Raw genomic sequence first — 23,486 nt, forward strand, 5'->3', positions numbered from 1 at the left:
TGCTTGACAGTTATGAAATAAATGCATGATAACATTATTAATGCAAAAAATGTTGACTTTCGACCAAATTAATGCAATGGTATAATCACAGACAAACAGACGTAACACTTAGAACAAATTTCTTCAAAATCCATCGCCCGCTTTACACCATCATCATCTGGTGAGCATGTTGTACGAAAAGGTGTTTCGTGCAACAAGACCGGCTGATGGCGGTAGTGTGAAACGTCATACGCGAAGAAAAACGTTGCGCGTGCCTCTGGATGTGAGATTTGTAACATTGCGATTTTGGAATGATCGTTAAATGATGCTAGGGATATTTCTTGCAAGAAATGCTCAAGAAAAGCATTTTTCTTTGATCGCAGTACGCAGTTAAAAAGAAATGTCATTTCAAATGGAGCTTACTGTAGAAAATTTCTTGACCATTTCTTGAGCAGAAATTTTTACTTTTCTTGAGCGGAGCAGCATACCTAGCTTTAAACGTTGGGCGTATAAAAAAACATAAGGTTTTAAAGTGACGGCAATGTTGCTTCTGGGATGTAGAAAAATTATCGTTTAGAAAAAAATAACGTTTTAAAGTTACGGCCATGTTGATTCCGGGATGTTTCACCTTAACAACCTTGCGGAGCTTTGGGATCGTTCAAATATTACGTAACGCAACAGGGGGAGAGGAGGGGGTCTAACATAGTGTTACGGTCCATACAAAAAATAAAAAATTCCCATACAAAAGCTGTTACGTGGGGGTGGGAGGGAGGTGGTCAAAAATTGGCAAATTTTGCGTTACGTAATATTTGAATGAACCCTTTGATGTTTTGCGTTTAATGTTTGCCGACTTTTTTGGACCACCCTAATGTATACACAAGCGTCTGTTTTGATATTGTGCAGACGTTTTTAATTCGGTCTATTTTCTGTCGACAGCTTTACTAAAACAGTTCACAAGTTTATATGATTTTCTTCAAAAAATGAGTGGATGTATTATAAAATCCTGCGGGGTGACATCGAGTATCGCTAGGAACTCAGCTGGCGCCGTAAGCCTGCACAGGTTTCCCAAGGATAAAGAGACCAGAAAGCGCTGGGTGCAATTCTGTAACAAACCAGACCTAACAAATCCAGATGCTGCTGTTCTGTGTTCGCGGCATTTCGACCGGTATGATTTCGAAAACGTTTACATGGAAGGTGCCCGCAAGATACTTCGGAAAGGCGGTAGGAATCCTTAGTGTACGAATCTCTTCGTTAGGTATTTATGGTGGATTGATTACTCCTTTCAGTTGTCCCAACGATAAGGGAACCAGTTTCGGAAGATCAACCGAACGGCAAAAAACCCATTACTCGACAGGATAGGGCCAAGATAATATCGGAACTACTGCGAGAGGATGAAGATTCTTCATCAGGAGCACCCATCCAATGTTCTATTAAAATGGAGGAGGTGGATCTTCCGCTTTCATTTCCAGAAAACGAGGAGCAAATTATCGAATCTTACTCTGATGATGGCACGGTTTTATATGAGGAAATTGCTTTGGATGTAGATGAAGGTAAGTTTAGGGACTTCACTAACTTTATCATGGTTCTGGTTAAGATACAGTTCGGAATTTCTGCAAGAATCGTTGCTGTTAGCTCTGGTGTATAAATCCTACAAAATATTCCTAGGCGACTTCTGCAATAAATCTTCGAAAAAGAGATTATGGAGCTATTTGTATAGGGTTTCCTTAAAAAATCCTTCAGATGCTATCTTCCTAGGAATTTTACCAAATTTCCCTCATGATTTTTTAATAAATTAAAGATTTTCCTATAGGGATTATCCAAGTAAAATTTCACACGGATTTTTAAAAAAAGGTCATTTAGAGTTTCCAGCAAAAATAGTCATAACCTGTATAACCTTCCTTAAGGGTCCAGAGCTTCCTTCAGAGATCGTAAAAGGAATTCCTCAAGGAGTTTCATCGGAGATTATTTTATAAATATTTTGACGTTAACTACGTCTTATTTTGTCAAGAATTTCTACAACAATTGTTGAAAGCCTTCCATACTGATTTCCTGGAAAGGTGGCTGAATAATGTACTTGTAGGATTCATTGGAAAATTCCTGAAATAATTTATAAGAACCACTGGAAAGAAATTCTGGCAGTATTCTTAGAAAAATACCTAACTAGGAACCCTGAAAGACAAATTTTGGGAAAAATCCTAAGGAAGTACAGTGAAAGACACAATTAATTGAGAATTACTGGACGACTCATGAGCAAGTCCTCAGATAAGTTATTTAATCTTTGAAGAAGTCCTTAGTGGAAATCTTGGAGAAATCCTTCGAGAATCCCTGAACACTTCAGAGCACTCCTGAAGTAATTTCTGGAGATATCTTTAGGAAAATTTCTGTTCCTGGCTGACTGATAATATTCCCGAAAATAGAAAATAAGTTGTTCTGGATGTAGATCAAGATAACTCTGTTGCGATTTCGGTTAAGATCAAGATGGTATTCCAGGGCTGTTACAAAAACTTTAAAATCGCTACTTTTGAAATTCAATCCGCGCCTGGAAACACCAATACGCGCAAAAAAATCCAATTGTCACTGAAATCCTCAATCATGACGTTTCAAAAACGAACATGTACATGTAACAACTTCATGTCACAATAGGGAGCCGGATTCTTTTTTTGAGCAATTTCGATTCACTTCGGCAGTGGGGTTTTTTGAAAGCCACTGAGCTCATATTTGGCCACAATATGCATCGTATTCTTATTGCAAAATTTCAGAAAACCCCCCCTGTCAAAGTGAATCATGGAAGTGCCCACCCTACCCAATCAATTTTTCGTAAAATAAAACTTAACATTGATGCGAAAATTTGATTATTTTATCAAAATTCTGTGTTTTATGAAAATTGTTGCGCTTCTCTTATTATCGTAATCCAGGGCCAAATTAATCACTATTTCACAACATTCCGGTATATTATCCTTGGGAATTGAGATATTGTCACTATAATTTCAGCAAAATTTCCCTGGCCACGATCACAGGGTGCCAAAGTAGAAGGTGCACCATAATAATACCCGTCTGTGAAACATATCACCTTCCCAATACTTTGGCACACCTCCAACGGTTCATGATTTATCATGAAACGGCTGCATTCAGGCGGAGGATCTGTTAATATGTTTCGGCATATTATCAGGTCCTCTTCGAACGGAGGGACCACCAGGGCTCATTAGTTACTTATAAACCAGTGCTGGTTGTTTGATGTTTCAATTCGTTTACACGAGCTGTAGCATCCTTTGTACTAATCAGCAATGGTGGTTAAGTTTCGAAGCCAACGTGTGATCAATCGTTTTATAATGCAACATAAGAATGGGTGTTTGGTGGAACTGTGCGTTACACTCGTCGTTATTAAATTTAGTGATTGTGAAGGTGCTAATAGTTATTTTATAATTAAATCTATAGTGATGAAAATTTGAAAATTAAGGTGAATCACGATAGTTTTGTTAATAATATAATAATAATGATGTGAACTCTACTAATTTAATAATGGCCATAATACATTGTGCAATCATTTTTCTGAATATAAACTCAATTGCCTAGTTCTTCAAATGTACATGATAAAAGTATTAATACATAATGACAGCGAGTGCAGAAGAATGGATCGAATTGATTTTTTTTTAATGTAACTTTCTTGATCATAGTGCTAAATCGTAGTTTGAACAGTAATGACTCTACAGCAACAAAAATAATGATACATTGAAATTGAATATTTTTAAATTACTTAGTAATGCTAACAGATGGTAATGCTAACAGATTTATATGAAAATGGTGTGATGTGAAAAGTGATATAATAGAAAGTATATCTGAAGTGTATTACGAAAGTTGATGAGTGATAATCGGTGATATACGTGATAGTGTCGAAAATAAAAGTGACGATAGTGAGTGATGAAATGAAATGGGGAATAAGGACCTTTTAATAAAACTATTTCGTTCTTCACTTTAACCACTCTAGTAGCATTTCAGGCCTTATCATAGTTTGATAGTATTTTGAACTACTAGACTGCAAAACTAAGGCAAGGGCTGATTGCTGCTAGCGTACACAGTGACCATTTGAGCAACATTGCTTAGGAACGTCTGTGTGATGAACGCAATAGAGGCTTATAAAAGCAAATGCTGGGAAGGAGCTTAGGGCAGATTAAGAGTGCCAGTACTACCCCTATCGCTACCGACAAAAAAATATATATATAATTTCAGCAAAATCAGTAAATTGTTGATCTCCATCAGTTTAAGTAACTGTTTTTTTACGAAGTAATATTTCATGTATCATAAAACTAGGTTATATATGAAAAGTTTAAAATGATCCACTGCGACGAAATTGATCACCGTATAATAAAACACTTTTAAGGATAAGAAATTTCCTTATCTACTAAATTTGAATCCCCGAATTCAGAAAATTACGTCAAAATTATGTTATTGATCAATTTGCCCACGGATTACGGTAATAGAGATCTAAGTGTGCGTTGACAGAAAACAGAAGCAAAAAGTCTCCACTACTAAGAATTACCGCTATACGTTGGATTGTCTGCGCGCTCGTGTTTCCCCTTGAACGATTCCTACACGACGGAACGTTTCAGTTGAATGTTGGATTCGGTGAGTTCGTTTCAATTAGGTGGCCATGGCCTGTGTTTTATTAAGGACTATTGGTGATCGGATTTGTTCCGACAACTCAGAAGCGGCAAGCTGCATAATCTGGAGTCAATTTTACTTCTGAGCATTTAAAAAACTATCTTCTTCTTTCTGGCGTTACGTCCCAACTGGGACAAAGCCTGCTTCTCAGATAAGTGTTTTTATGAGCACTTCCACAGTTATTAACTGAGAGCTTTCTTTGCCGATTGACCATTTTTGCATGTGTATATCGTGTGGCAGGTACGAAGATACTCTATGCCCTGGGAATCGAGAAAATTTCCTTTACGAAAAGATCCTCGACCAACGGGATTCGAACCCACGACCCTCAGCATGGTCATGCTGAATAGCTGTGCGTTAACCGCTACGGCTATCTGGGCCCGTATACTATACGAGAGTGATTTTTATGACTACTTCACTACCCTGTTGATCATAATAAAATATGTTTACTGAAAAAGGGTTCTTGTTAGACTACCGTGGGGATTTGGTAGTGCTGGTCTAAGCGGTTTTTACAATTTTGAACTACAGGTAAAGGTTTATGGTAAAAGCTTGCCAAAATCAGAATTGATAAATAAATTGTATTTACTTTCAATTTGTTTAAATTCAATTTGTTTAGATTAGATTTGCAGAAGGTTGTATTTTAAATATATAAATCACCCGCCACCGTTAATGTTTACGGAGGCATGGACAAATAGGTTGTCAATCTGATAGGAGCTCCAAAAAACATCCATAGAGTAGAGAAGATGCTAACCAAATTGCATTCTTTTGCATCCTTATTCTATGGCACCATTGTTGTATTTATTCAAAGCTTCGACCAGTTCAAGATTACTGATGACGGCGTACTATTATTTCCTTTATCATTTTTTTATTACTCACATAAATCATTGTAAACTTCGTCAGTAGAAGTGACGGCATGTTCTCGATTAGAATCATTCTTCAAATGGAACAGCATTTCTGTACGTAGAGTAGGTCTAAACAAGTGTAGGTTACCAAAGTAAATCCTGAACATGTAACTTTTTATCCCTTCCCTTCACGAAAATCCCTTCCTGTGACAATCATGGAAATGCAGACGTAATCCCGGTCTCTAGTAACAATGAATGTCACACCAACTTTCCTTCCCTTCCCCGATGACCGTAAGGACGTGGCCGGCGCCGTTATTAACTTTTTGAACGTTGACCTCTTGATTTGTGCACATTGAGAATGGTTCGCTAATCCCAAGCCCCATTTATTGGTTCTCTGTGCAATTTCGATTGATCTGGTTAATCACGGAGCAGCATTCTTAATTTGCCCCCGGATTACGGTAATATTTCATAAGATCGACAGTAATAAGGCGGCATCCATTTATTACGTAACGCTAAAATTGGAAATTTTCGACCCCTCCCCCCCCCTCCGTAACGCTTTTTGTATGGAAATTTTTAAAATTTTGTATGAGTCGTAACGCTCGAGCCTACCCCCTCCCTCCCCTTAGAGCGTTACGTAATTTGTGGATGCCGCCTAAGCCAATATGCAGTACATTGGATTATAGATATAAAACTCGTTCGACGTTTGACACAAGAGGTCCGACTTTCTAGGTCCTGATCTGACTATCTGAGACACTAATTTCGATGAAACTGCTACAAGACCTACAAGTAAAGTAAGTAAGAGACAATAAAGTTTCATCGAAAATTGAAAATGATCCAATCACGCAGAGCTGACTATTTTGTATGAAAGAACAAAAAATGTAGGGGGAAAGCACTAATTTTCGACCTACAAGAAATCTGTGCCAATTTTCGGATTTCCGTACAAAGTAGGCCAGAATCGTATGAATGGGTCGAAAATTAGTGCTTTTCCTCTATATGTAATTACATAGTATACTATCACTCAAAATAATCCAAACGTCATTGGTACGTGAAAAATCACGTACATCATTCCAAATTCATTTTGCCTCCTTTTCACCTGATTAAGGTAATAGTTACTAGAGCATGTATAATCGCCAAATGGAGATCCGGTGATTGTTACTGAGGCTACCAATAGCACTGACGTGAAATTCACGTAGGCCCATAAATTCATTTGGATGTCTGCATTTCGTGTTCATTCTCTCTTGAGTTCAAATTCAAAGATGGTGGCCGCAAGTTTATCTTTATCTAGGAGCTGCTGGACTTCAACATAACTGATTTCAAGGTAAATATGTGATTAATACTAATGAATCATACATTTTTACACCTTATGTAATATAAATTTCATATTACGCAACTTTGAACAGCAAGACCGATCAACTTTGTGGAGAAACCAGACATTTTTCAATGGACCAACTTGAGAAAAATGTGCGTTTGTTTTGATGGAATGCCGCCGTGTCAGCCAATGTATTTCTTGTTACTGGATATTTTATTGGAGATGGTGTTATAATATAATAAATAGTGTAATCTTTTAAGTTGTTTTTTTATTGGAAGCTATTTGATTGCATAAGCCTATGCAAAACAGAATTGGTTTCTATGCAATTATTCTGATAACATTTAATGAATAACCATTTACGATCTATTGGGATACTTCGTAAAAGCTACGTGGAAATTCATGTAGCTGTGACTTGAAACTTCGATGGATCTGATGAGGTACATTTGTTCATGCGTTCATTCAGTGCTATCTATGATCCACGTAGGTGCTACGTGAAAAGTGGGATGGAAAAAAACCACGTACGTTTTCACGTAACAATGACGTTTGGATTATTTTAAATGTACAAAAAACAGAGTAGTGTTTGATCCTTTGATTGTGTCGCTCCCATTGGGGCACTGAGCAGTAATGAACAACCCTAGTAACTATGCTGCTCAAGCTGCAATTTATGCATACAAACGATGTATATAAAACTAGCATTACTGTAAATGTACAATTAATGTTGGGCTAAAGTGTGAAAGGGCCCCACTTTAGCCATATTGAATTATTTATCTTTATTTGAGTTGCTTTTCGCCCTTGTCTAGTTCGCCACTTCGAGCCATATTGAAATGCCCCGGCCCCCCCCCCCCGATGAAGGTGAAGTAGTAAAAAAAACACAATTCAATAAATTATTTTTTTACATTATCGATTTTAAATTTAAAATTCAAATTAGATACGATTACTAACAGAGATATTATGACATGAGATTATGTTATTTGATAGTCTTTTCAGTTTTCATGAAAATCGTTCTGTTAGCTAATGAATACCATCAAAATTATATCAAAAACTTTAGAACTCTTCTCGGGTTAACAAAAGCAAACTGTCACAGCTATCTTGGAAGATACTGTTAAAATTACAGTACTCTATGCCCTGGAATGGTCTTGAAAAGACAAAGATATTCGGTAATTCTTTTCTTTTCTTGATTTTACCGAACTCTACCGAAATTTCGATATTTTGCTGTACTCTTCCATTTGCGCAAGATTCTAATAATTTGGTATTTATATTTTCATGGTTTTGTTGAAATATTGCAATTTCTACTAAGAGCTTAGAATTAATAATAATTTCGACCCAAATCTACAAAATTTGTATACAACTATATTCCTCCCGATTCTTAAATTACTAGCCAAAGTGTCTTCTTTCTTGAGATTAGCCAGCCTAAAGCTGAAGACAATAATAATAACGTCAGTGGGTAGATTATAAAGAGTCGAGTCTAGTACACGACACTGAAGACGGCATTGCAGTTGAGGTCGAAATACGCGTATCTGTCAAAAGATAATGTTGCTATGCTCTTTGCAAGATTTTCGCTCAAGGGCTATTTACTATAGCATTGTCTGCAAGTTGTTTAAGCGTTCATAGTTCTTTCAAACTGTTGTCAATATCTTGAACATTATATTTATGAAGCATGGAACTGAGACTTAAGCCTTGGGGAAAACCCATATAGCTAATTCTGGAATTTGTTAGTTAAACGATAGTGAACTCATGTGCTTTTCTGGAAGCGATTGCTCCTTGTCCGCAAAGACTAGTTGAATATTTGATAAAAGCAACGTTAGATAATAGTTTATTTCTTTATCGTTACGAAAATCAAATAAAGTATATAAAAACATATTGTTTAATCCAGTTGCAGAACCTTTTTTTCTAAAAATAATGGTAGGAAATAAGAAAATTTCTACACAATACAATTGAATAATCAATCGATTTGCTTATTGCGTCAGTGACGATCAATGAACTTGAATTAAATGGAAATGTCGGCAGCAAAATTGAAAAAAAAACCTCTTGGCTTTTCTTATTCAAGTCTCGATGAGTCATATTAACTTGATTTCAACCGGAACATTTCTAATTTTGAAATTGATTGAGAACGAAATCAGTCAATATTTAATCTCATGATCCACGACTTTTCAAGCACAGACAAACAGACGTCACATTCTCATAATTGTCCATCGATCACCTTTTTAACTGCCGATTCAAATATATTCTGTTTGGCCAATCCACCACCACCAGCGCTCGCATAACTTATGTTCGCCTTTGACGTTTACACACTACCGCCATCTGTTGGCCCATCGGCCAAACACAACGATTAGCATTAGGCGTTCTATCGACTATGATTTGTTCTAAGTGTTACGTCTGTTTGTCTGTGTTTCAAGTATTTATATAGATGATTTATTTTGAGCAACATTCACGAAGTAATATACCCACTCACTTCGTGAATGTTACGTACAATCGAGTAATATTACAGGTTCACTGAGTTTCAGAATGTCTCATTTTCATAATACTAATCTTTCATACGCTTTCCCGCTCATTTTGTACCAAGGGCACCCGTAAAGAGATCTGACCCGGGCCACCCGAAGCCAAAATCCGGCACTGCTTACAGCACTAAATTTTCAAATACAAATTTCCCAATTATGAACTGCACAACTGTACGCATCAAACCAGTTTGTTGACGATTTTTGTGGCATGATTTGAGAAATCCGCGATTTTTGCGACAGATTTTTATTCACTAGCGATTTTTGCGTCTGGCACACCAATTCCATTACAAATCCGCAAAAATTGCGACAAACAGCCCTGGAATTTCAGCAAGAACACTTGCAGTTAATTCTGGTGTAAATCCTAGAGTTACCAGAGATTCCTATGCGACTATGCGACCTATGGAGGTTCTTTCTTTACAGATTTTTCGAAACAGAGCTTCAAGAAAGTTAGGAACACATTCAAGGTTTTCCTCTAGATTTTTCCCCGGGAATTCGTCCAAAAATTCCACCAGGAAATCCTTCAGCAGCCCCTTTATTAATTTTCACAGGGATAGCTTAATAGTTCGCCCAGGAATTTTCACCATAGATTCTCCCAGTAGTTATTTCAATGATTTTTTCAATTGTTAATTCAGGGCATCTTTCAATGATTCAATGATTTATTCCACTGAATTTGGTAAAAATAAAACATTTTTTTAAGAATTCCTCCAGTTATTTCTACTCTGATTCATCGAGTATTTATATCATCTATTTCCCCAGGGATGTGAAACTCCTACAGCGATCAATCTGCGAAATGCTCCAGAGATACCTTCAGGAGATCTTCTTGGGATTCATTTTAAGTTTCCTAAAAATTTCTCAATAACAATAATACTGTTGATTCGATACCATACCAAGTGAAATTGGAATCGATAGAAATTTTGTTGGTATCGATACCTTTTTTCGATAATACTTTTAAGAGAAAGTATCGATACCTTGATGGTATCGTTTCATCCCAACTATGTGTAGCTATTTTTCCGGTAATTCCACTAATGATTCCTATACAAATTTTCTGCATAATATAATCGAGGATTTCTTTGTAATTTTTCCAATAATTCCTAATCTGGAGTCCAGAACATCCTTACAAATTTCCAACAAGTACTTTCATCCGATATTACGTTATAAGATGTCCTTAAAGAATGCCTCACAGAATTTCTGCAATGCGTTTTAGAAAATTGTCCTTACCATTTCCAGAATACATATGCATATGTTACTTGAGTATTTCCATTATGAAACTTCTGAAAGAAGCTCTGAAAGGATTTCTGAAGAAGGCATTCTTAGAGAAATTCAGCAATGGTCCAGAAGTTGTTTAGAGATCTTTTCAAGAGTACACCAAATATTTTGCCAGAAGATTAGGATTTGCATCAGAAATATCTCACGGATTTCGTTTTGTCAATTTGCTTGATATTTCCCTGAGAAATGCTTAGAACAATGCTTGAATAAATTGTTCAAGAACATTCATGAAAAAAATCGAATCAAGAAAATATTTTACGATAAAATGCTAAGGAAGTCAGTGAAGGATACACTGGATTAAAAAAAATCAAAGAGAACCTCTGGAGCAAATTTCATTAAAATTACTCGTACAGTTACTGGAGTTATCCTTAGATAAATTATTGATTGGGGTTTAAAAGATGGTCTGAGCGAAAATCTTTGAAAACATCTACAAAAAATCATGGATTTGGTGTAGTGGTTTAACCATACGCCACGGAAATGAAGTGAAACCGTTGGTCCTTGAGATGCAGTCTAGGGCCAAACATCTATTTAACAGAGATAAAAAGAAAAATCGTGGAAGAATCATTCAATGATTACCTGAAAAGTAAATCAAACAACTCATTGCAAAAATTCTGGACGAATTCCTGCATCGGCTGTGCATATCTCGGTTAAAATTAACCGTTATTCGGTTATCTAATTTAAGTGTGTGGAAGTATCCACAAAATAAATTCTGGTTGAGTTCTTGAAGAAATCCTGAAAAAGGTATATGTTCCACTTTCAACTACAGAAAAGGCGGAGCAAATGATCGAATCTTTTCTCGTCTCCTCGTCTGTAGAGCCTTCTGATCACTGTTTCCATAATTTAGGAACATTGTGGTCGAATCTTACACAAGATGGAATTTCTGAAAAAATCCTTGCAGTGAATTCTAGTTTAAGCCCTTGAGATTTCTACGCGACTTCTGCACAACTTCTACGAAAAAAATGTGAGAGATTCCTACACGCTGTGCACTAAACTATCGAAATTCATACATTTTGCCTTATCCCTTTCGGAACCGACCATATTTGAGTGATTATTTCAAAATTTACCTTATAAACTCATTATCTCGCAGATCAAAACTTTCTTTAGTTTGGCTTTTCTATCATTCCATGAACTTTTTAGGCCAGCACAATTGTTTTACAGATATTTTTTTTGTATTTCCTCCAGGGTTATTTAATTAATCCATACAGTGTTTTTCTTGAAGTATCTGGAATGTCACAATACTAACACCGATTTCAGCAATTCGTCACAGTTGTTTTAGAGATTCGTCCAGTAATTTCTCCAAGGAATCCCCCAAAACTTCCTTAAATGCACAGTAGTTTCTCCGGAGATTTTGCAGAAATTCTCTCAAGGATGCCTGATGAGTTGCCTTCAGAATTTCTTCCAGAAGTTTTCCAACAATGCGTTCAATGAACAAATCCCAGGAGGAACCTTTGTAGTATTTCTTGTATGTATTCTTAGAGAAGTTCCTGCATTTATTTAACATGGATAGGTTTGGGAATGTCATACTTGAAAATTTACTGGATTGTTTTTTGTTAACGTCAAAAGTGAAATTATTTTGCAAATATTTGGGAAAATCATCAAAATACCTGGAGAAATCCTTGAAGTAATTCCTAACGGAATAAAAAAAATATTCTTCAAATAAAATGTAGATGTTTAGTATTTTGAGAGACATGCACATATTTTTTCAGTTTTATTTAATGATTCCAATATTCTTTACAATCATCTTGTTTATGTGCGCTTCCTGACTGCGGGTAACAATACAAATTCTCACTTTTAATAACACTCTTTTCCTACATTCCATTGTCCTACTAACAAAGATGCTATATATCACACACATTTATTCCAGCGTTGGTAACCCTGTTGCATATCCTTGATTGTTCGCTCATTGTACGTCTTCGGTTTACATCTTAGCTGATCATGCTGAAAAGCAATAGAAACATTACACGCTAGAAAACACAAATTGGAATTTATGAAATAGACAGTATGATACAGAAGCTGGTTTGAACTAATAGACTGTTTTGGACATGCTTTCGAATAAATATGGTAAATATTCTAAACGATAGGATCAATTAAAGCGTAGACGTACACGGTTTCAATTCTACTACTAGTGCAACGGTCAAAAATGTTTACGTACAATGCTCAAATCAACGCCTTAGCCCCAGCGGCGTCATCCCCGTTGAGCGATACCAAACTACCAAAGATGTTCCGTTTCATTGGCAGTAGGCTCTCGTCCGTGGAATAACTTTTGTTCAGAAAACTGTTCTGCTTCCGGAGAAACATTGGCGAAAGCCGATTGTACGCATTGTTACTGATACTACTGTTCGGCCTTCTGGTCATCGGAGACCAGGACGAACCGACAACACCCGATTCTGAGTAAGGATATGAGCGGGCTTTCAAACTGTAGGATTTGTTGTTGATAGATCCGACGCACAAAAATCAAAAATTCAGATAGGAAGAAATTTATGACAGAGAGAGTGAAGATGTAAAAAGGATGATGTTTTTGATGATACGATATCATAGAATGTTTCTCACTTACTCAATGATTCGCGTTTGTGATGTTCTGCGTTGGGATTGATCAGAATGTCTGCTGTCCGCAGAACCCTTTCGCGAGGCAAGTTTCACACTATTCAAAGATCTATTGTTTTCCCACGAATTGTGCCTTTTCAAATTATTTGCGATTGTTTGTATGCTGCGAATGACAAATTCAGTTCTAATCAATAATTTTATAATTCTTCTGATGTTCAATACCTATCGCCAATTCTTCTCTTGTCAAGTTCCTTTTGCAAAAGCTCTGGGATTTTATTCTCGTTTGCTGAAACGCGTCCGTCCAAAGAATCTTGTTTGTGTCGACCTACGCTGCCCATACTGTCGCTACCGACGCTCATAGCATTCTGCCAAACGTTGGACATATCATCTCCACTCGCCGACAAATTCAGCATTTCTGCCGAAAACGTCGGCCTTGCAGGAATGATCGGTGAACGACAACAAACTCTGTAATTTCAAATCAAGTAGATGCTAGAATAGATTTGTAAAACCTGTAAAAACTCACGAGTTGACATCCTCCAGTTTCTTCAACAGTCTTTCATTCTCTCGGCAGACCACTTCTTGATCGCGCATGATCATTTCCCGTGTGCTGTAAAGCTCGGAGTTCTCCTGCCGTAGTGCCTGGTTCTCCAGCATGTACACCTTGACCAGTTCTTTGAGCTCGCTACCTTCCATGTCCGTAACCTTCTCGAGATCTACCTTTGGAGGTGTTCGAACAATCTGTCGTCGTTCGAGGTAATCGACCTGACTGTTGATTTCTTGCGACTCGGACTGTAGATTCAATGCCGTCCGTAGATGTTCGTTTTCTACCTGTAAAGCTCCAATCTCCCGTTTCAAGCTTAGAATCAAAGCTTCACGGGGATCCATCACTATGATCGGCTTGGTACGGATCTTCTTTGCCCGTGCAGCATACCGAAGCGTGTTCAACGTTTCCGTTATGTTGGATCTTGCCGGAGAAATACATGCAATCTGAAACAGAATCTCATGAAACATGGTTAAAAGATTGAATATCCACTTACCATTAGCGTTACGCCATTTCCAGCCAAGCTGTCTGCAAGCAACTTGGTCAGTTTGCTATCTCGGTAGGGTATATGACCACTTCGTTTCTTAGAATCGCTCAGCGATGCAATGCAATAACCTAGGTTCAAAATATATTGTTATTGCATTCAAAACTCCATACTTCGCCAAAAAGCTTACCCAACACCATCAGACTCTTGTTGATGTTGTTCGCCTCTTCGAGTGTCTTTCCCTCGCTATGAGTCTTCTTGGTCATCTCGCTTCCGGCCAGGTCTACGAAGTTAATTTTTCCCTGCTTCGATATGAACACGCCTCCTTCGGCTTGCTGCTCCGAGGTAATATGAACCGTCAGGATTGTGTGACTACGCGAGGAGTAATCATTCATTGAATGGCAACCCACCGAGCGGTTTCGCATACCTGTTGGAAAGGAAAAAAGCATATAGCATATATATAAGTGAACCATGGAAGTGCCCAAGTAGCACCACATCCTACCTCCGGATATATGAAAAATTGATTCGATTGATTACCTTCTTCGAGAACCGCTAGCAGATCGTCAAGCTCTTCGCAGTCAACGGTGAAAAGATTCTCGACGAAAAACCCTCTGGACTTTTTGGACCACCTCACGGCCAGAGGTTTGCGCGCTGTTCCTGGGTTGAGCAAGTCTATAACCTGTGATTCACGTGAGAAATAACATTGAAGATTGTTTAAATGGCCTTTAAAGAAAAGGACGCCACAATAGAAGAAACCTGAGTTTTGAGCTAATTTTATTAAATTCTCTACTCGTTGTACTCTTAGTAGATAGTCTGTAATCCTAACCTAATAGGAACCATGAGCTGGCGCGTTGATGACGATTATACTCGCTGTAGTAGCTGGCGGGCGGAGGGCAGTACGATTTAACTCGACCCAAGTCCGAGGTTGAAAAAAAAGCGCGCTTTGATTGCGAGGTATTCACTAAAGCTTTAAGGCGTGAACCTAACACTCTGAACCTAAACGGTGAAGAGCTATTATTATTTATTTATTTGGTTTTACATCAATTAGTTTGATAAAATCTCGCCAACAACATTTCGCCAATTTACTCGGTTCATGGCCGCCGAAGATCGTCCTTAGCATTGGCGTTCGAAAACCCCAAGAGCTTGCAAGTCCTCTTCGAGCATAGTCCACGTCTCATGCCCGTAGAGGACTACCGGTCTTATGAGCGTTTTGTACATCGTGCATTTGGTGCGGGGTGAATCTTTCTTGACCGCAGTTTCTTCTGGAGCCCATAGTAGGCACGACTTCCATTGATGATGCGCCTTCGTATTTCCGGACTAACGTTGCTATCAGCCGTCACAAGGATCCGAGGTAGACGAACTCGTCCACCACCTCGAAGGTATCCCCGTCTATCGTGACACTGCTTCCTAGGCGGGCCCTGTCGCGCTCAGTTCCGCCTACCAGCATGTACTTTGTTTTCGACGCATTCACCAGGCGGGTAAACAAATCTGGCACCGTTTCAAATTTTCTCCCAATAATAGCCATGTCGTCCGCGAAGCAAACGCATTGTCCGAATCTCGTGAAAATCGTGCCTCGACTGTTAAGTCCGGCCTTCAAGCGCAATATTGAACAACAGGCACGAAAGTCCATCGCCCTGTCGTAGTCCCCGCCGAGACTCGAACGAACTGGAGTGTTCGCCCGACATCTTCACGCAGTTTTGCACACCGTCCATCGTTGCTCTAATCAATCTTGTGAGCTTCTCGGGAAAGCTGTTCTCGTCTATGATCTTCCATAGCTCTACACGGTCAATACTCTCGTATGCCGCCTTGAAATCGATGAACAAATGGTGCGTAGGGACCTGGTATTCACGGCATTTCTGGAGGATTTACCGCACGGAAAAGATCTGGTCCGTTGTCGAGTGACGGAAAAGAATCTGGGATAGCACTTTGTAGGCGGCGTTTAGGATGGTGATTGCACAATAATTTTCACAATCCAGTTTGTCGCCCTTTTTTGTAGATAGGGCATATAAGTGGGAACTCCTCCGGTAGCTGTTCCGTTTCCCAGATTCTGACTATCAGCCGATACAGACAAGCGGCCAACCTATCCGGGCCCATCTTGATGATTTCGGCTTCGCTACCATCCTTCCCAGCGGCCTTGTTGTCCTTGAGCTGTTGAATGGCATCCTTAACTTCCCCCATCGTGGGAGCTGGTTGGTTTCCACAGTCTACTGTGCTGACGTAGCCATCGCTTTCGCTGTCCTGACCTTCTGTGCCTGTGATCTCTGCGCCATTCAGGTGTTCATCGTAGTGATGCTTCCACCTTTCGATCACTTCGCGTCCGTCCGTCAAGATGCTTCCATCCTTATCCCGGCACATCTCTGCTCGCGGCACGAAGCCTTTGCGGAATGTGTTGAGCTTCTGATAGAACTTCCGCGTTTCTTGAGCACGGTAAAGCAACTCCATCTCTTCCAGGCGGCGCTTTTTGTCCCGGAATAGGCGGGTTTGCTGTTTCCGCTTCAGTCTGTATCGCTCGACGTTTTTCCGCGTACCATGCTGTAGCATTGCAGCCCGCGCTGCATTCTTCTCCTCTAAAACCTCCTGGCACTCCTCGTCGAATCGTTTCTTGAGCTCCGTTCCACATATCCCACAATGCTTTCGAGAGCGTCGTTAATGGCTGCTTTGACTGTCCTCCAGCAGTCCTCAAGAGGGGCCCTATCGAGCTCGCCCTCATCCGGCAACGCTGCCTCAAGATGCTGTGCGTACGCATTGGCGACATCCGGTTGTTTCAACTGCTCGAGATTGTACCGGGGCGGGCGTCGGTACCGCACATCATTGATGACGGATAGTTTTGGGCGCAGTTCCACCATCACCAGGTAGTGGTCAAAGTCAATGTTAGCACCACGATAGGTTCTGACGTCGGTTATGTCGGAGAAGTGCCGTCCATCGATCAATGGATGGTCGATTTGCGATTTTGCCTGCTGAGGTGATCTCCAGGTGTACCGATACGGGAGGTTGTGCTGGAAATAGGTGCTACGAATGGCCATGTTCTTGGAGGCGGCTAAATCTCTCCAGCACCCAGCACACCTCCTGCAGCGCTACGATGCCGAAACCGCGGATCTTCAGTACATCGGAGAGTATGCGTGTGCTTCCGATGAAGTTGAGAGAATTGCAGTTCCACGTACCGAGTTTCCAATCGCTAGTTCATTTCCGTCGCTGTGGTCTTTGCCGATTGTTCCGGTCCGTATTCTCTAGTTGACGTTCCTGTGCTGATGTGTTTTTACGGTTGGCTTGCAGGGCCTGACACCAACCTCCTAGATTTCCGGAGGACCATTCCCCCTAAATGTTCGGAGGACCATAGTGCGCAGTTTACTCCTGTACCCACATTTGCCAGCTCTACATTTAATGCGGCCAGGGATTCCAACAATAGCTGGCCTCTTTAATTGGTGCAGCGGCTACCCCACTCCACTGCCCATGCATTAAAGTCGCCAGCTATCACTACTGGCTGCCGATTAGCTAGTTCGGCTATCATCCTGTCGACCATGTGGGAAAATTCCTCAATCGACCACCTTGGGGGCGCGTAACAACTGCAATAGAACACGCCGTTGATTTTTGCTATCGCAAAATCGTCATTTAAGCTAGAGACTACTTCTTGGATTGGGTATCGTCCTGTCGTCCCTATAGCTGCTAGCTGTTGAGACCTATCCGCCACCCAGTTCCCGTTGTTGGCTGGTATGCGGTATGGGTCCGATAGTAACACCACGTCAGTCTTGGTTTCCGAGACTGACTGCCAAAGCAGCTGCTGGGCTGCATCACAGTGGTTTAAAGTTAACTGTGTTACTTCCGTTTTGGCTGCTTTGATACTCCGCTTGTGCCCGGACATTTGGGTCCGCCCGTTAAGTGTCCGTTGTCTGCTCTGCACATATTAGGCACTTAGCGATTTGCTTACAATCGCTTGCCCTATGGCCTTCAGTGCCGCATTTTCTGCACATCTTACTTCTGTCGGGACCATTGCAATTCCACGACTTATGGCCCTTCCCGAAACACTTGGAGCAAACTTTAGGAGTCTGTTGTATGCTCAGCCGGCAAACCGACCAGCCTACCTTGAGTATGCCCAAGTTCTTCGCTTTGTTGGCCTCTGCGACCGGCAGCCTGATCGCCGCCACCTGGGTGCCCTGTGGGCCCTATATAAGGTGGATGGCCTTACTGGCTACGTCGATGTCACACTGCTCTTTGAGAGCAGCCGAGCTTTCCGCTGCGTCGGTGACCTCATCCAGATTTTTACACTGGAGAGTCGCTTCAGCAGTAAGGGATCTTACATCAACCTCGTCGCCAAGTACTTCTAGTGCCAGTTGCTTATAGACTGCACTCTTTTCCTTGGTGTCCTTCTTTAAGACTAGGATCATTTCGCCAATCCTAGTTCGCCTTATGCTCCGCCCGTCTGCGCCCAATGGCGATAGCTTCTCTGTGCTTCGAATCGCCTTTAAAACCTTGGCGTATTTCGCTTCCTCTGTTTTGATAACGAGGGCTTCGTCTGAATTCCTACGTTTCGCTGTTTTCGGTTTAGCGCTCTCCTTGGGCTCCGTTTTCAGTTTCCTCTGTTTTTTTCTTATTTCCAACTCGTATCCACGGGTTGCTGTTGCCTTACGTCCGTGGTTCCTGTGGATGCACTGCCTGGTTCGGGTTAACCCGTGACTCCTTTTTATTGGCTTTCTTGGCCTTAGGCTTGGTGTTGGCCTCTCCTTTGTTGCCATGTCGTCTTGATTGCGGGCTTGGCTCGTGCCAGCTTTTCCGCTCAGGAGGACGGCCGCGTATGTCACTTTTCCCTTAGCAACTATACGTCTTTTCGCCACGTATTCATCCCCGGAAGCTCCCCTCTTCCGCATCGCGTATCGAATAATATCATCAGATATATTCGCGTTGCCTGTGAAGGAAAACACTTCGGTCTGACACGACATATTGTCTTTTTGGCCTTCTACCTTGCCAAGTTGTTCCTTGGCTTTCTCGTAGTCCTGCTTTGCAGCTAGGACTGATTGTCGCAATTTCAGTAGACTTGTTTTCAAGTCTTTGCTGATATTGCTTTTGCTCTTAACAAATTCGATGATGACATCAAGTTGCTCAGCAGCTACCTGCATTTTAGGGAGGTACTCCCTATTGCGATCTATGACCTCGATTAGTCGCGGGCCATCGGTCACCTCACATGTTGCACTGGAGCGGCCAGTGCCTGCCGTCGTCACAGTATCTAGGCTTTTGCCCACACTGTTTTCAATAAAGTTGGTCGCCTCCTTCCTTTGCGGGAACCTTAGCCGGTTACTGATAGGTCCATAAGCCTCTCCTTCACATTCCGCTAGTTGTTTGTTTTGGTTGATCATCTCTTATGAGTCGCCTTTATGATCCCATGATTATCTATGCAAGCAGGGAGGCCATGGTAGGGTTGACATAGTCCCTTATGGGGTACTATGTTTAGAGCCGGATCGGCGCAGGTCAGGTAATGGCATCTGAGCCTACTCCCGCCCAGTTGGAACAACCAGGCGACGGATTTGGAACGTACTCTGATTGTACCCCGTTTGGCATAAAGTCGTTTGGCATAAGGTCGTTTGGCATAAGGTCGTTTGGCATAAAGCCGTTTGGCATAAAGTCGTTTGACATATTGGTCGTTTGGCATAATGGCCGTTTGGCATAATAATTGACTTAAAATGAATATCGGCATTTTTTAAGCTTTTACCGAGATCAACACCATCGAGCCCATAGCAAAAAAAAATGATAGGTTCTAAGCAAGCGTGGTATTCGTTCATAGATTTTCCAAGCTAAGAATTTCAAAAATTGTTGTGACATTAGAGAGCATCTATCTATCTTCTATCTATATAAATAAAAATGGAGTGGTGTTTGTATGTCACGAAATGGCTTTCGAACGGGTCAACCGATTTGAATGATTATTTTTCCGTTTTGTTCGTCAAGTGTTCCGACGTGTTTGTGTGTATAAAAATCCCAGGATTTTCACCGGGAAAGTCGGAAAAAACGAGCGAGAACGAAACTGTTATTTTGAATGGGACGATCCATAGCGTTTTTCAACAGCCTACTTAATGGCAAGACGAAGGAGTTGTGTTTGATCCTTCGACCTTGACGCTTGCTCCTGCGGGGGCCGGCGATGAGGACAGGATCAAACATGTCGCGCGTCGGTCGAGTGAAAGTGAAAAAGTGGCGTGATCGCTTAGTTGTGTTTGATCCTTCGACCTTGACGTTTGCTCCTGCGGGGGCCGGCGATGAGGGCAGGATCAAACATGTCGCGCGTCGGTCGAGTGAAAGTGAAAAAGTGGCGTGATCATTTAGTTGTGTTTGATCCTTCGACCTTGACGCTTGCTCCTGCGGGGGCCGGCGATGAGGGCAGGATCAAACATGTCGCGCGTCGGTCGAGTGAAAGTGAAAAAGTGGCGTGATCATTTAGTTGTGTTTGATCCTTCGACCTTGACGCTTGCTCCTGCGGGGGCCGGCGATGAGGACAGGATCAAACATGTCGTGCGTCGGTCGAGTGAAAGTGAAAAAGTGGCGTGATCGCTTAGTTGTGTTTGATCCTTCGACCTTGATGCTTGCTCCTGCGGGGGCCGGCGATGAGGGCAGGATCAAACATGTCGCGCATCGGTCGAGTAAAGTGAAAAAGTGCCGCGTTCGATAAGTTCTTTTTGATCTTTCGACGTTGACGCTTGCTCCTTGGCAGTGCGTCAAGAAAGCCCGAGCAGTCGTCAGTTGTTTTCCCTCTCGGGTCGCGCGCCTATTTTCTCTGTGTGTTTTTATATAGCCGAGCAAACGAGTGAAGCTGAAAGTGGATTGTTGCTGCTCAAGGATGACGGATCAATTGGTGAGCTCGTTTCATGCTACTATATCTAATCTATAAAATATGTATGATTGCACCTTTAATAATTTTTCAACAAACTATGAAATGTTCGTCACTGTGAGTGTCGACATAAACTCTGATTCATAAATTATTTACGTCAATTTTTTTTTACTCAAAACTCCTTTTTCCTTTTACTTTTATTTTTGTAATTAAAAAAAAAACTTTGAATGGTTCGACACTACGAGTGTAGACTTGCGAAAGGTTCACTTTATTCAACAAACTTTGATAAGTTCGTCACCTCAAGTGTCGGCATAATTTTTTTCTACATAGATATTGTTCACACCAAATAGAAAATTTTATATTTACATATAAGCATATTTATAGCTCACAAATAATTATTTATCATGGTCTAATCGCTTATCAAAGTGAATCCTGTGACCCAACGATCCTCCCCATTAACAAACATCCCTCCCAGTAACCTTTGTGGAGATGCAGAGGCAAACACGGTCTCCAAATAGCAAAGGTTACACACTAACATTCCTTCCCCCAATCCCACCTGACTGCAAGGACGTGGCCGGCGCCGTTATTGACCATGTATAAATAGAGGCACTGAATTATGCACACTGAAGAAGATTTTGGCCAATCCCAGCCGATCTTCTAGTTGATTCTTTGTGCATTTTCACTGACCTCGGTCAATCACGGAATAGCAACCATTGATATGTGTAGTCAGTCTAAGCTAAGCTAAGCTAAGCTAAGCCTACTTGATGGCAAGACGAAGTTTGCCGGGCTCACTAGTAACTAAATAAATCTCGTGATGGGTCTCTACATCTCAAAACATAGAGTATGCTTGAGCTTGTTGCGATATACATATTTGAAAACAGTAAATTGGCAAAGAAAGTTCGCAGTTATTCATCAAGGGAACGCTCATAGAATACTTCGCTGCAGATCAAGCTCTGTCCCAGTTTGGAAGTAACACTCGATGAAAATTACTTGATAACAGAATGGATTTTTTTTTTGCAAAATATCAATCCAAAGATCTATTAATGCGACTTAATGCAAAAATAGCCTATATACGAGAGCAGATTATTTTTCGTTTAAAATGTTTAAGGGTCTAACTCAAAAAAATCTTTTCGGTTCAATATAAATTCTAATTTAGGAAGTGTACATCAAAAATACTGTCTATTATCGAGAGAAGGGAAAATTTGTGATTGAAAAAATATTTTTTCCAGCATATTTCGGAAAGAGATGTTCGCCCCAAAAAAGGATTTGTTGAATATTGGCAGTTTCTAAAGTAATTATCATTCTAACAATACATCTGGCAAGAATTGATAAAACAGCAAAATATAAAAATGGTTAACATTTCGCTTTACATAAAGAACAGCCTATTTTTAAAAGAATGCAACATTTATAATAAGACAGCTGCGATCAGCTGTTTTTTTTTGTTGATCATGAGCTTTTGACGTTTCGTGATCGGAGTGACCTTGCATGTTTTGTTTACTCTTCCGTTTCGATTGCATGCACAGTTTTCAGCTGTCAGTCCTATCATGGAAAGTCTTCATGGATAGCCTTATTAAACCAATAGAAGAATGGACGCAACAATTATTGCGGCATAATAAAACAAAAAAATTGCGTTCAGAATGATCGAAGTGATTGTGCTACTTTTTCCGAATGACTGGTTTCCCCGAAAAGTGGTGACGAGAAAGAACGATAAACGGTTAAAAGAAGGAAGTATTCTATCATTCTCGGCTATACACATGTTGGCAAAAATGCTGAGGACGGTAAAACTCGAAAGAAACGCCAATTAAATAAATAAAAGTGCATATTAGATGGTAAGTTCGCTCACCACACTTAAATGTATAATGTTATGACAATTATAAAAGCTCAAAACTTTTTGGGGAAGTGGGCTAGTCGAGGAAACGGGATATTCGGAGAACTGGCATTCGGGAAGCTGGCGTTCGTGGAAACGACATTCGGGGAACCGACATTCGGGGAACCGACATTCGGGAAAAGTAGCACAATCCAGTAACTGCAGTAATCGATTTCTATTTTCGCTGATAATTTGAACAGATCAATTTTATCGATTGCCGCCCTTTTGTCAGTTGGAAACAAAAAATACTTAAAAAATATAGCTCCAAAGAACAGCCTATGCATTAAAGAAGGAGAAATTTGTTAAAAAATTTTAAATCAACTATAATGATGATAACATCATATTTAGAAAAAAATAGAACAATTAAAAGAAGGGTAAATTTGTGCAAATATATAAAAATCTTCAGTGCAAAAATTTGTTCCAATAGCGAAACTCAAAATAAGAATTAATATTTGAAATAAGGGTAATGTCAGGATAAATAATAAAATACTATTGGCAATAACTTTCCGAATATGCTTAAATTTATTCAAGAGCAAATGATTGTTGAATAAAGTGACATTTTGTATCAATTGACTCCAAAACAAGCCCGATGTCATCAGAAATATTCAATAGAAACGTAAAAACGAAAAATTGAGAAATTCTTGGTTTCAGACTCATTATGCCAAACGACTATTATGCCAAACGACCATTAT

At 40.2% G+C, this 23,486-nt stretch overlaps 2 protein-coding genes across 4 annotated transcripts in view; one reads left to right on the forward strand and one right to left on the reverse strand.

Annotated features, from left to right (window-relative positions):
* Positions 1 to 851: 851 nt before the first annotated feature.
* The window catches only part of LOC5566593 (zinc finger protein 502), a 35,540-nt gene continuing 12,905 nt past the window's right edge, over positions 852 to 23,486 (forward strand). The window contains exons 1-2 of the mRNA XM_021849416.1: positions 852 to 1,200; positions 1,266 to 1,529. Coding sequence (XP_021705108.1) covers positions 960 to 1,200; positions 1,266 to 1,529 — 505 coding nt within the window. The 5' untranslated portion in view covers positions 852 to 959. The remainder of the gene's footprint in view (positions 1,201 to 1,265; positions 1,530 to 23,486) is intronic.
* Positions 12,221 to 23,486, reverse strand: part of LOC5566594 (kinesin-like protein KIF12) — a 76,390-nt gene continuing 65,124 nt past the window's right edge. For 2 of the 3 annotated variants that reach the window (XM_021849413.1, XM_021849414.1), the window contains exons 6-13: positions 14,657 to 14,798; positions 14,310 to 14,546; positions 14,132 to 14,250; positions 13,618 to 14,081; positions 13,317 to 13,559; positions 13,105 to 13,257; positions 12,703 to 12,966; positions 12,221 to 12,488 (exon numbers count right to left, since the gene is read on the reverse strand). In XM_021849413.1, the coding sequence (XP_021705105.1) occupies positions 12,708 to 12,966; positions 13,105 to 13,257; positions 13,317 to 13,559; positions 13,618 to 14,081; positions 14,132 to 14,250; positions 14,310 to 14,546; positions 14,657 to 14,798 (1,617 nt within the window). In that variant the 3' untranslated portion in view covers positions 12,221 to 12,488; positions 12,703 to 12,707. The remainder of the gene's footprint in view (positions 12,489 to 12,702; positions 12,967 to 13,104; positions 13,258 to 13,316; positions 13,560 to 13,617; positions 14,082 to 14,131; positions 14,251 to 14,309; positions 14,547 to 14,656; positions 14,799 to 23,486) is intronic. The other variant, XM_021849415.1, reaches the window with a different exon arrangement.

This window comes from Aedes aegypti, chromosome 3, assembly GCF_002204515.2.
Source record: "Aedes aegypti strain LVP_AGWG chromosome 3, AaegL5.0 Primary Assembly, whole genome shotgun sequence".
Lineage (NCBI taxonomy): Eukaryota > Metazoa > Arthropoda > Insecta > Diptera > Culicidae > Aedes > Aedes aegypti.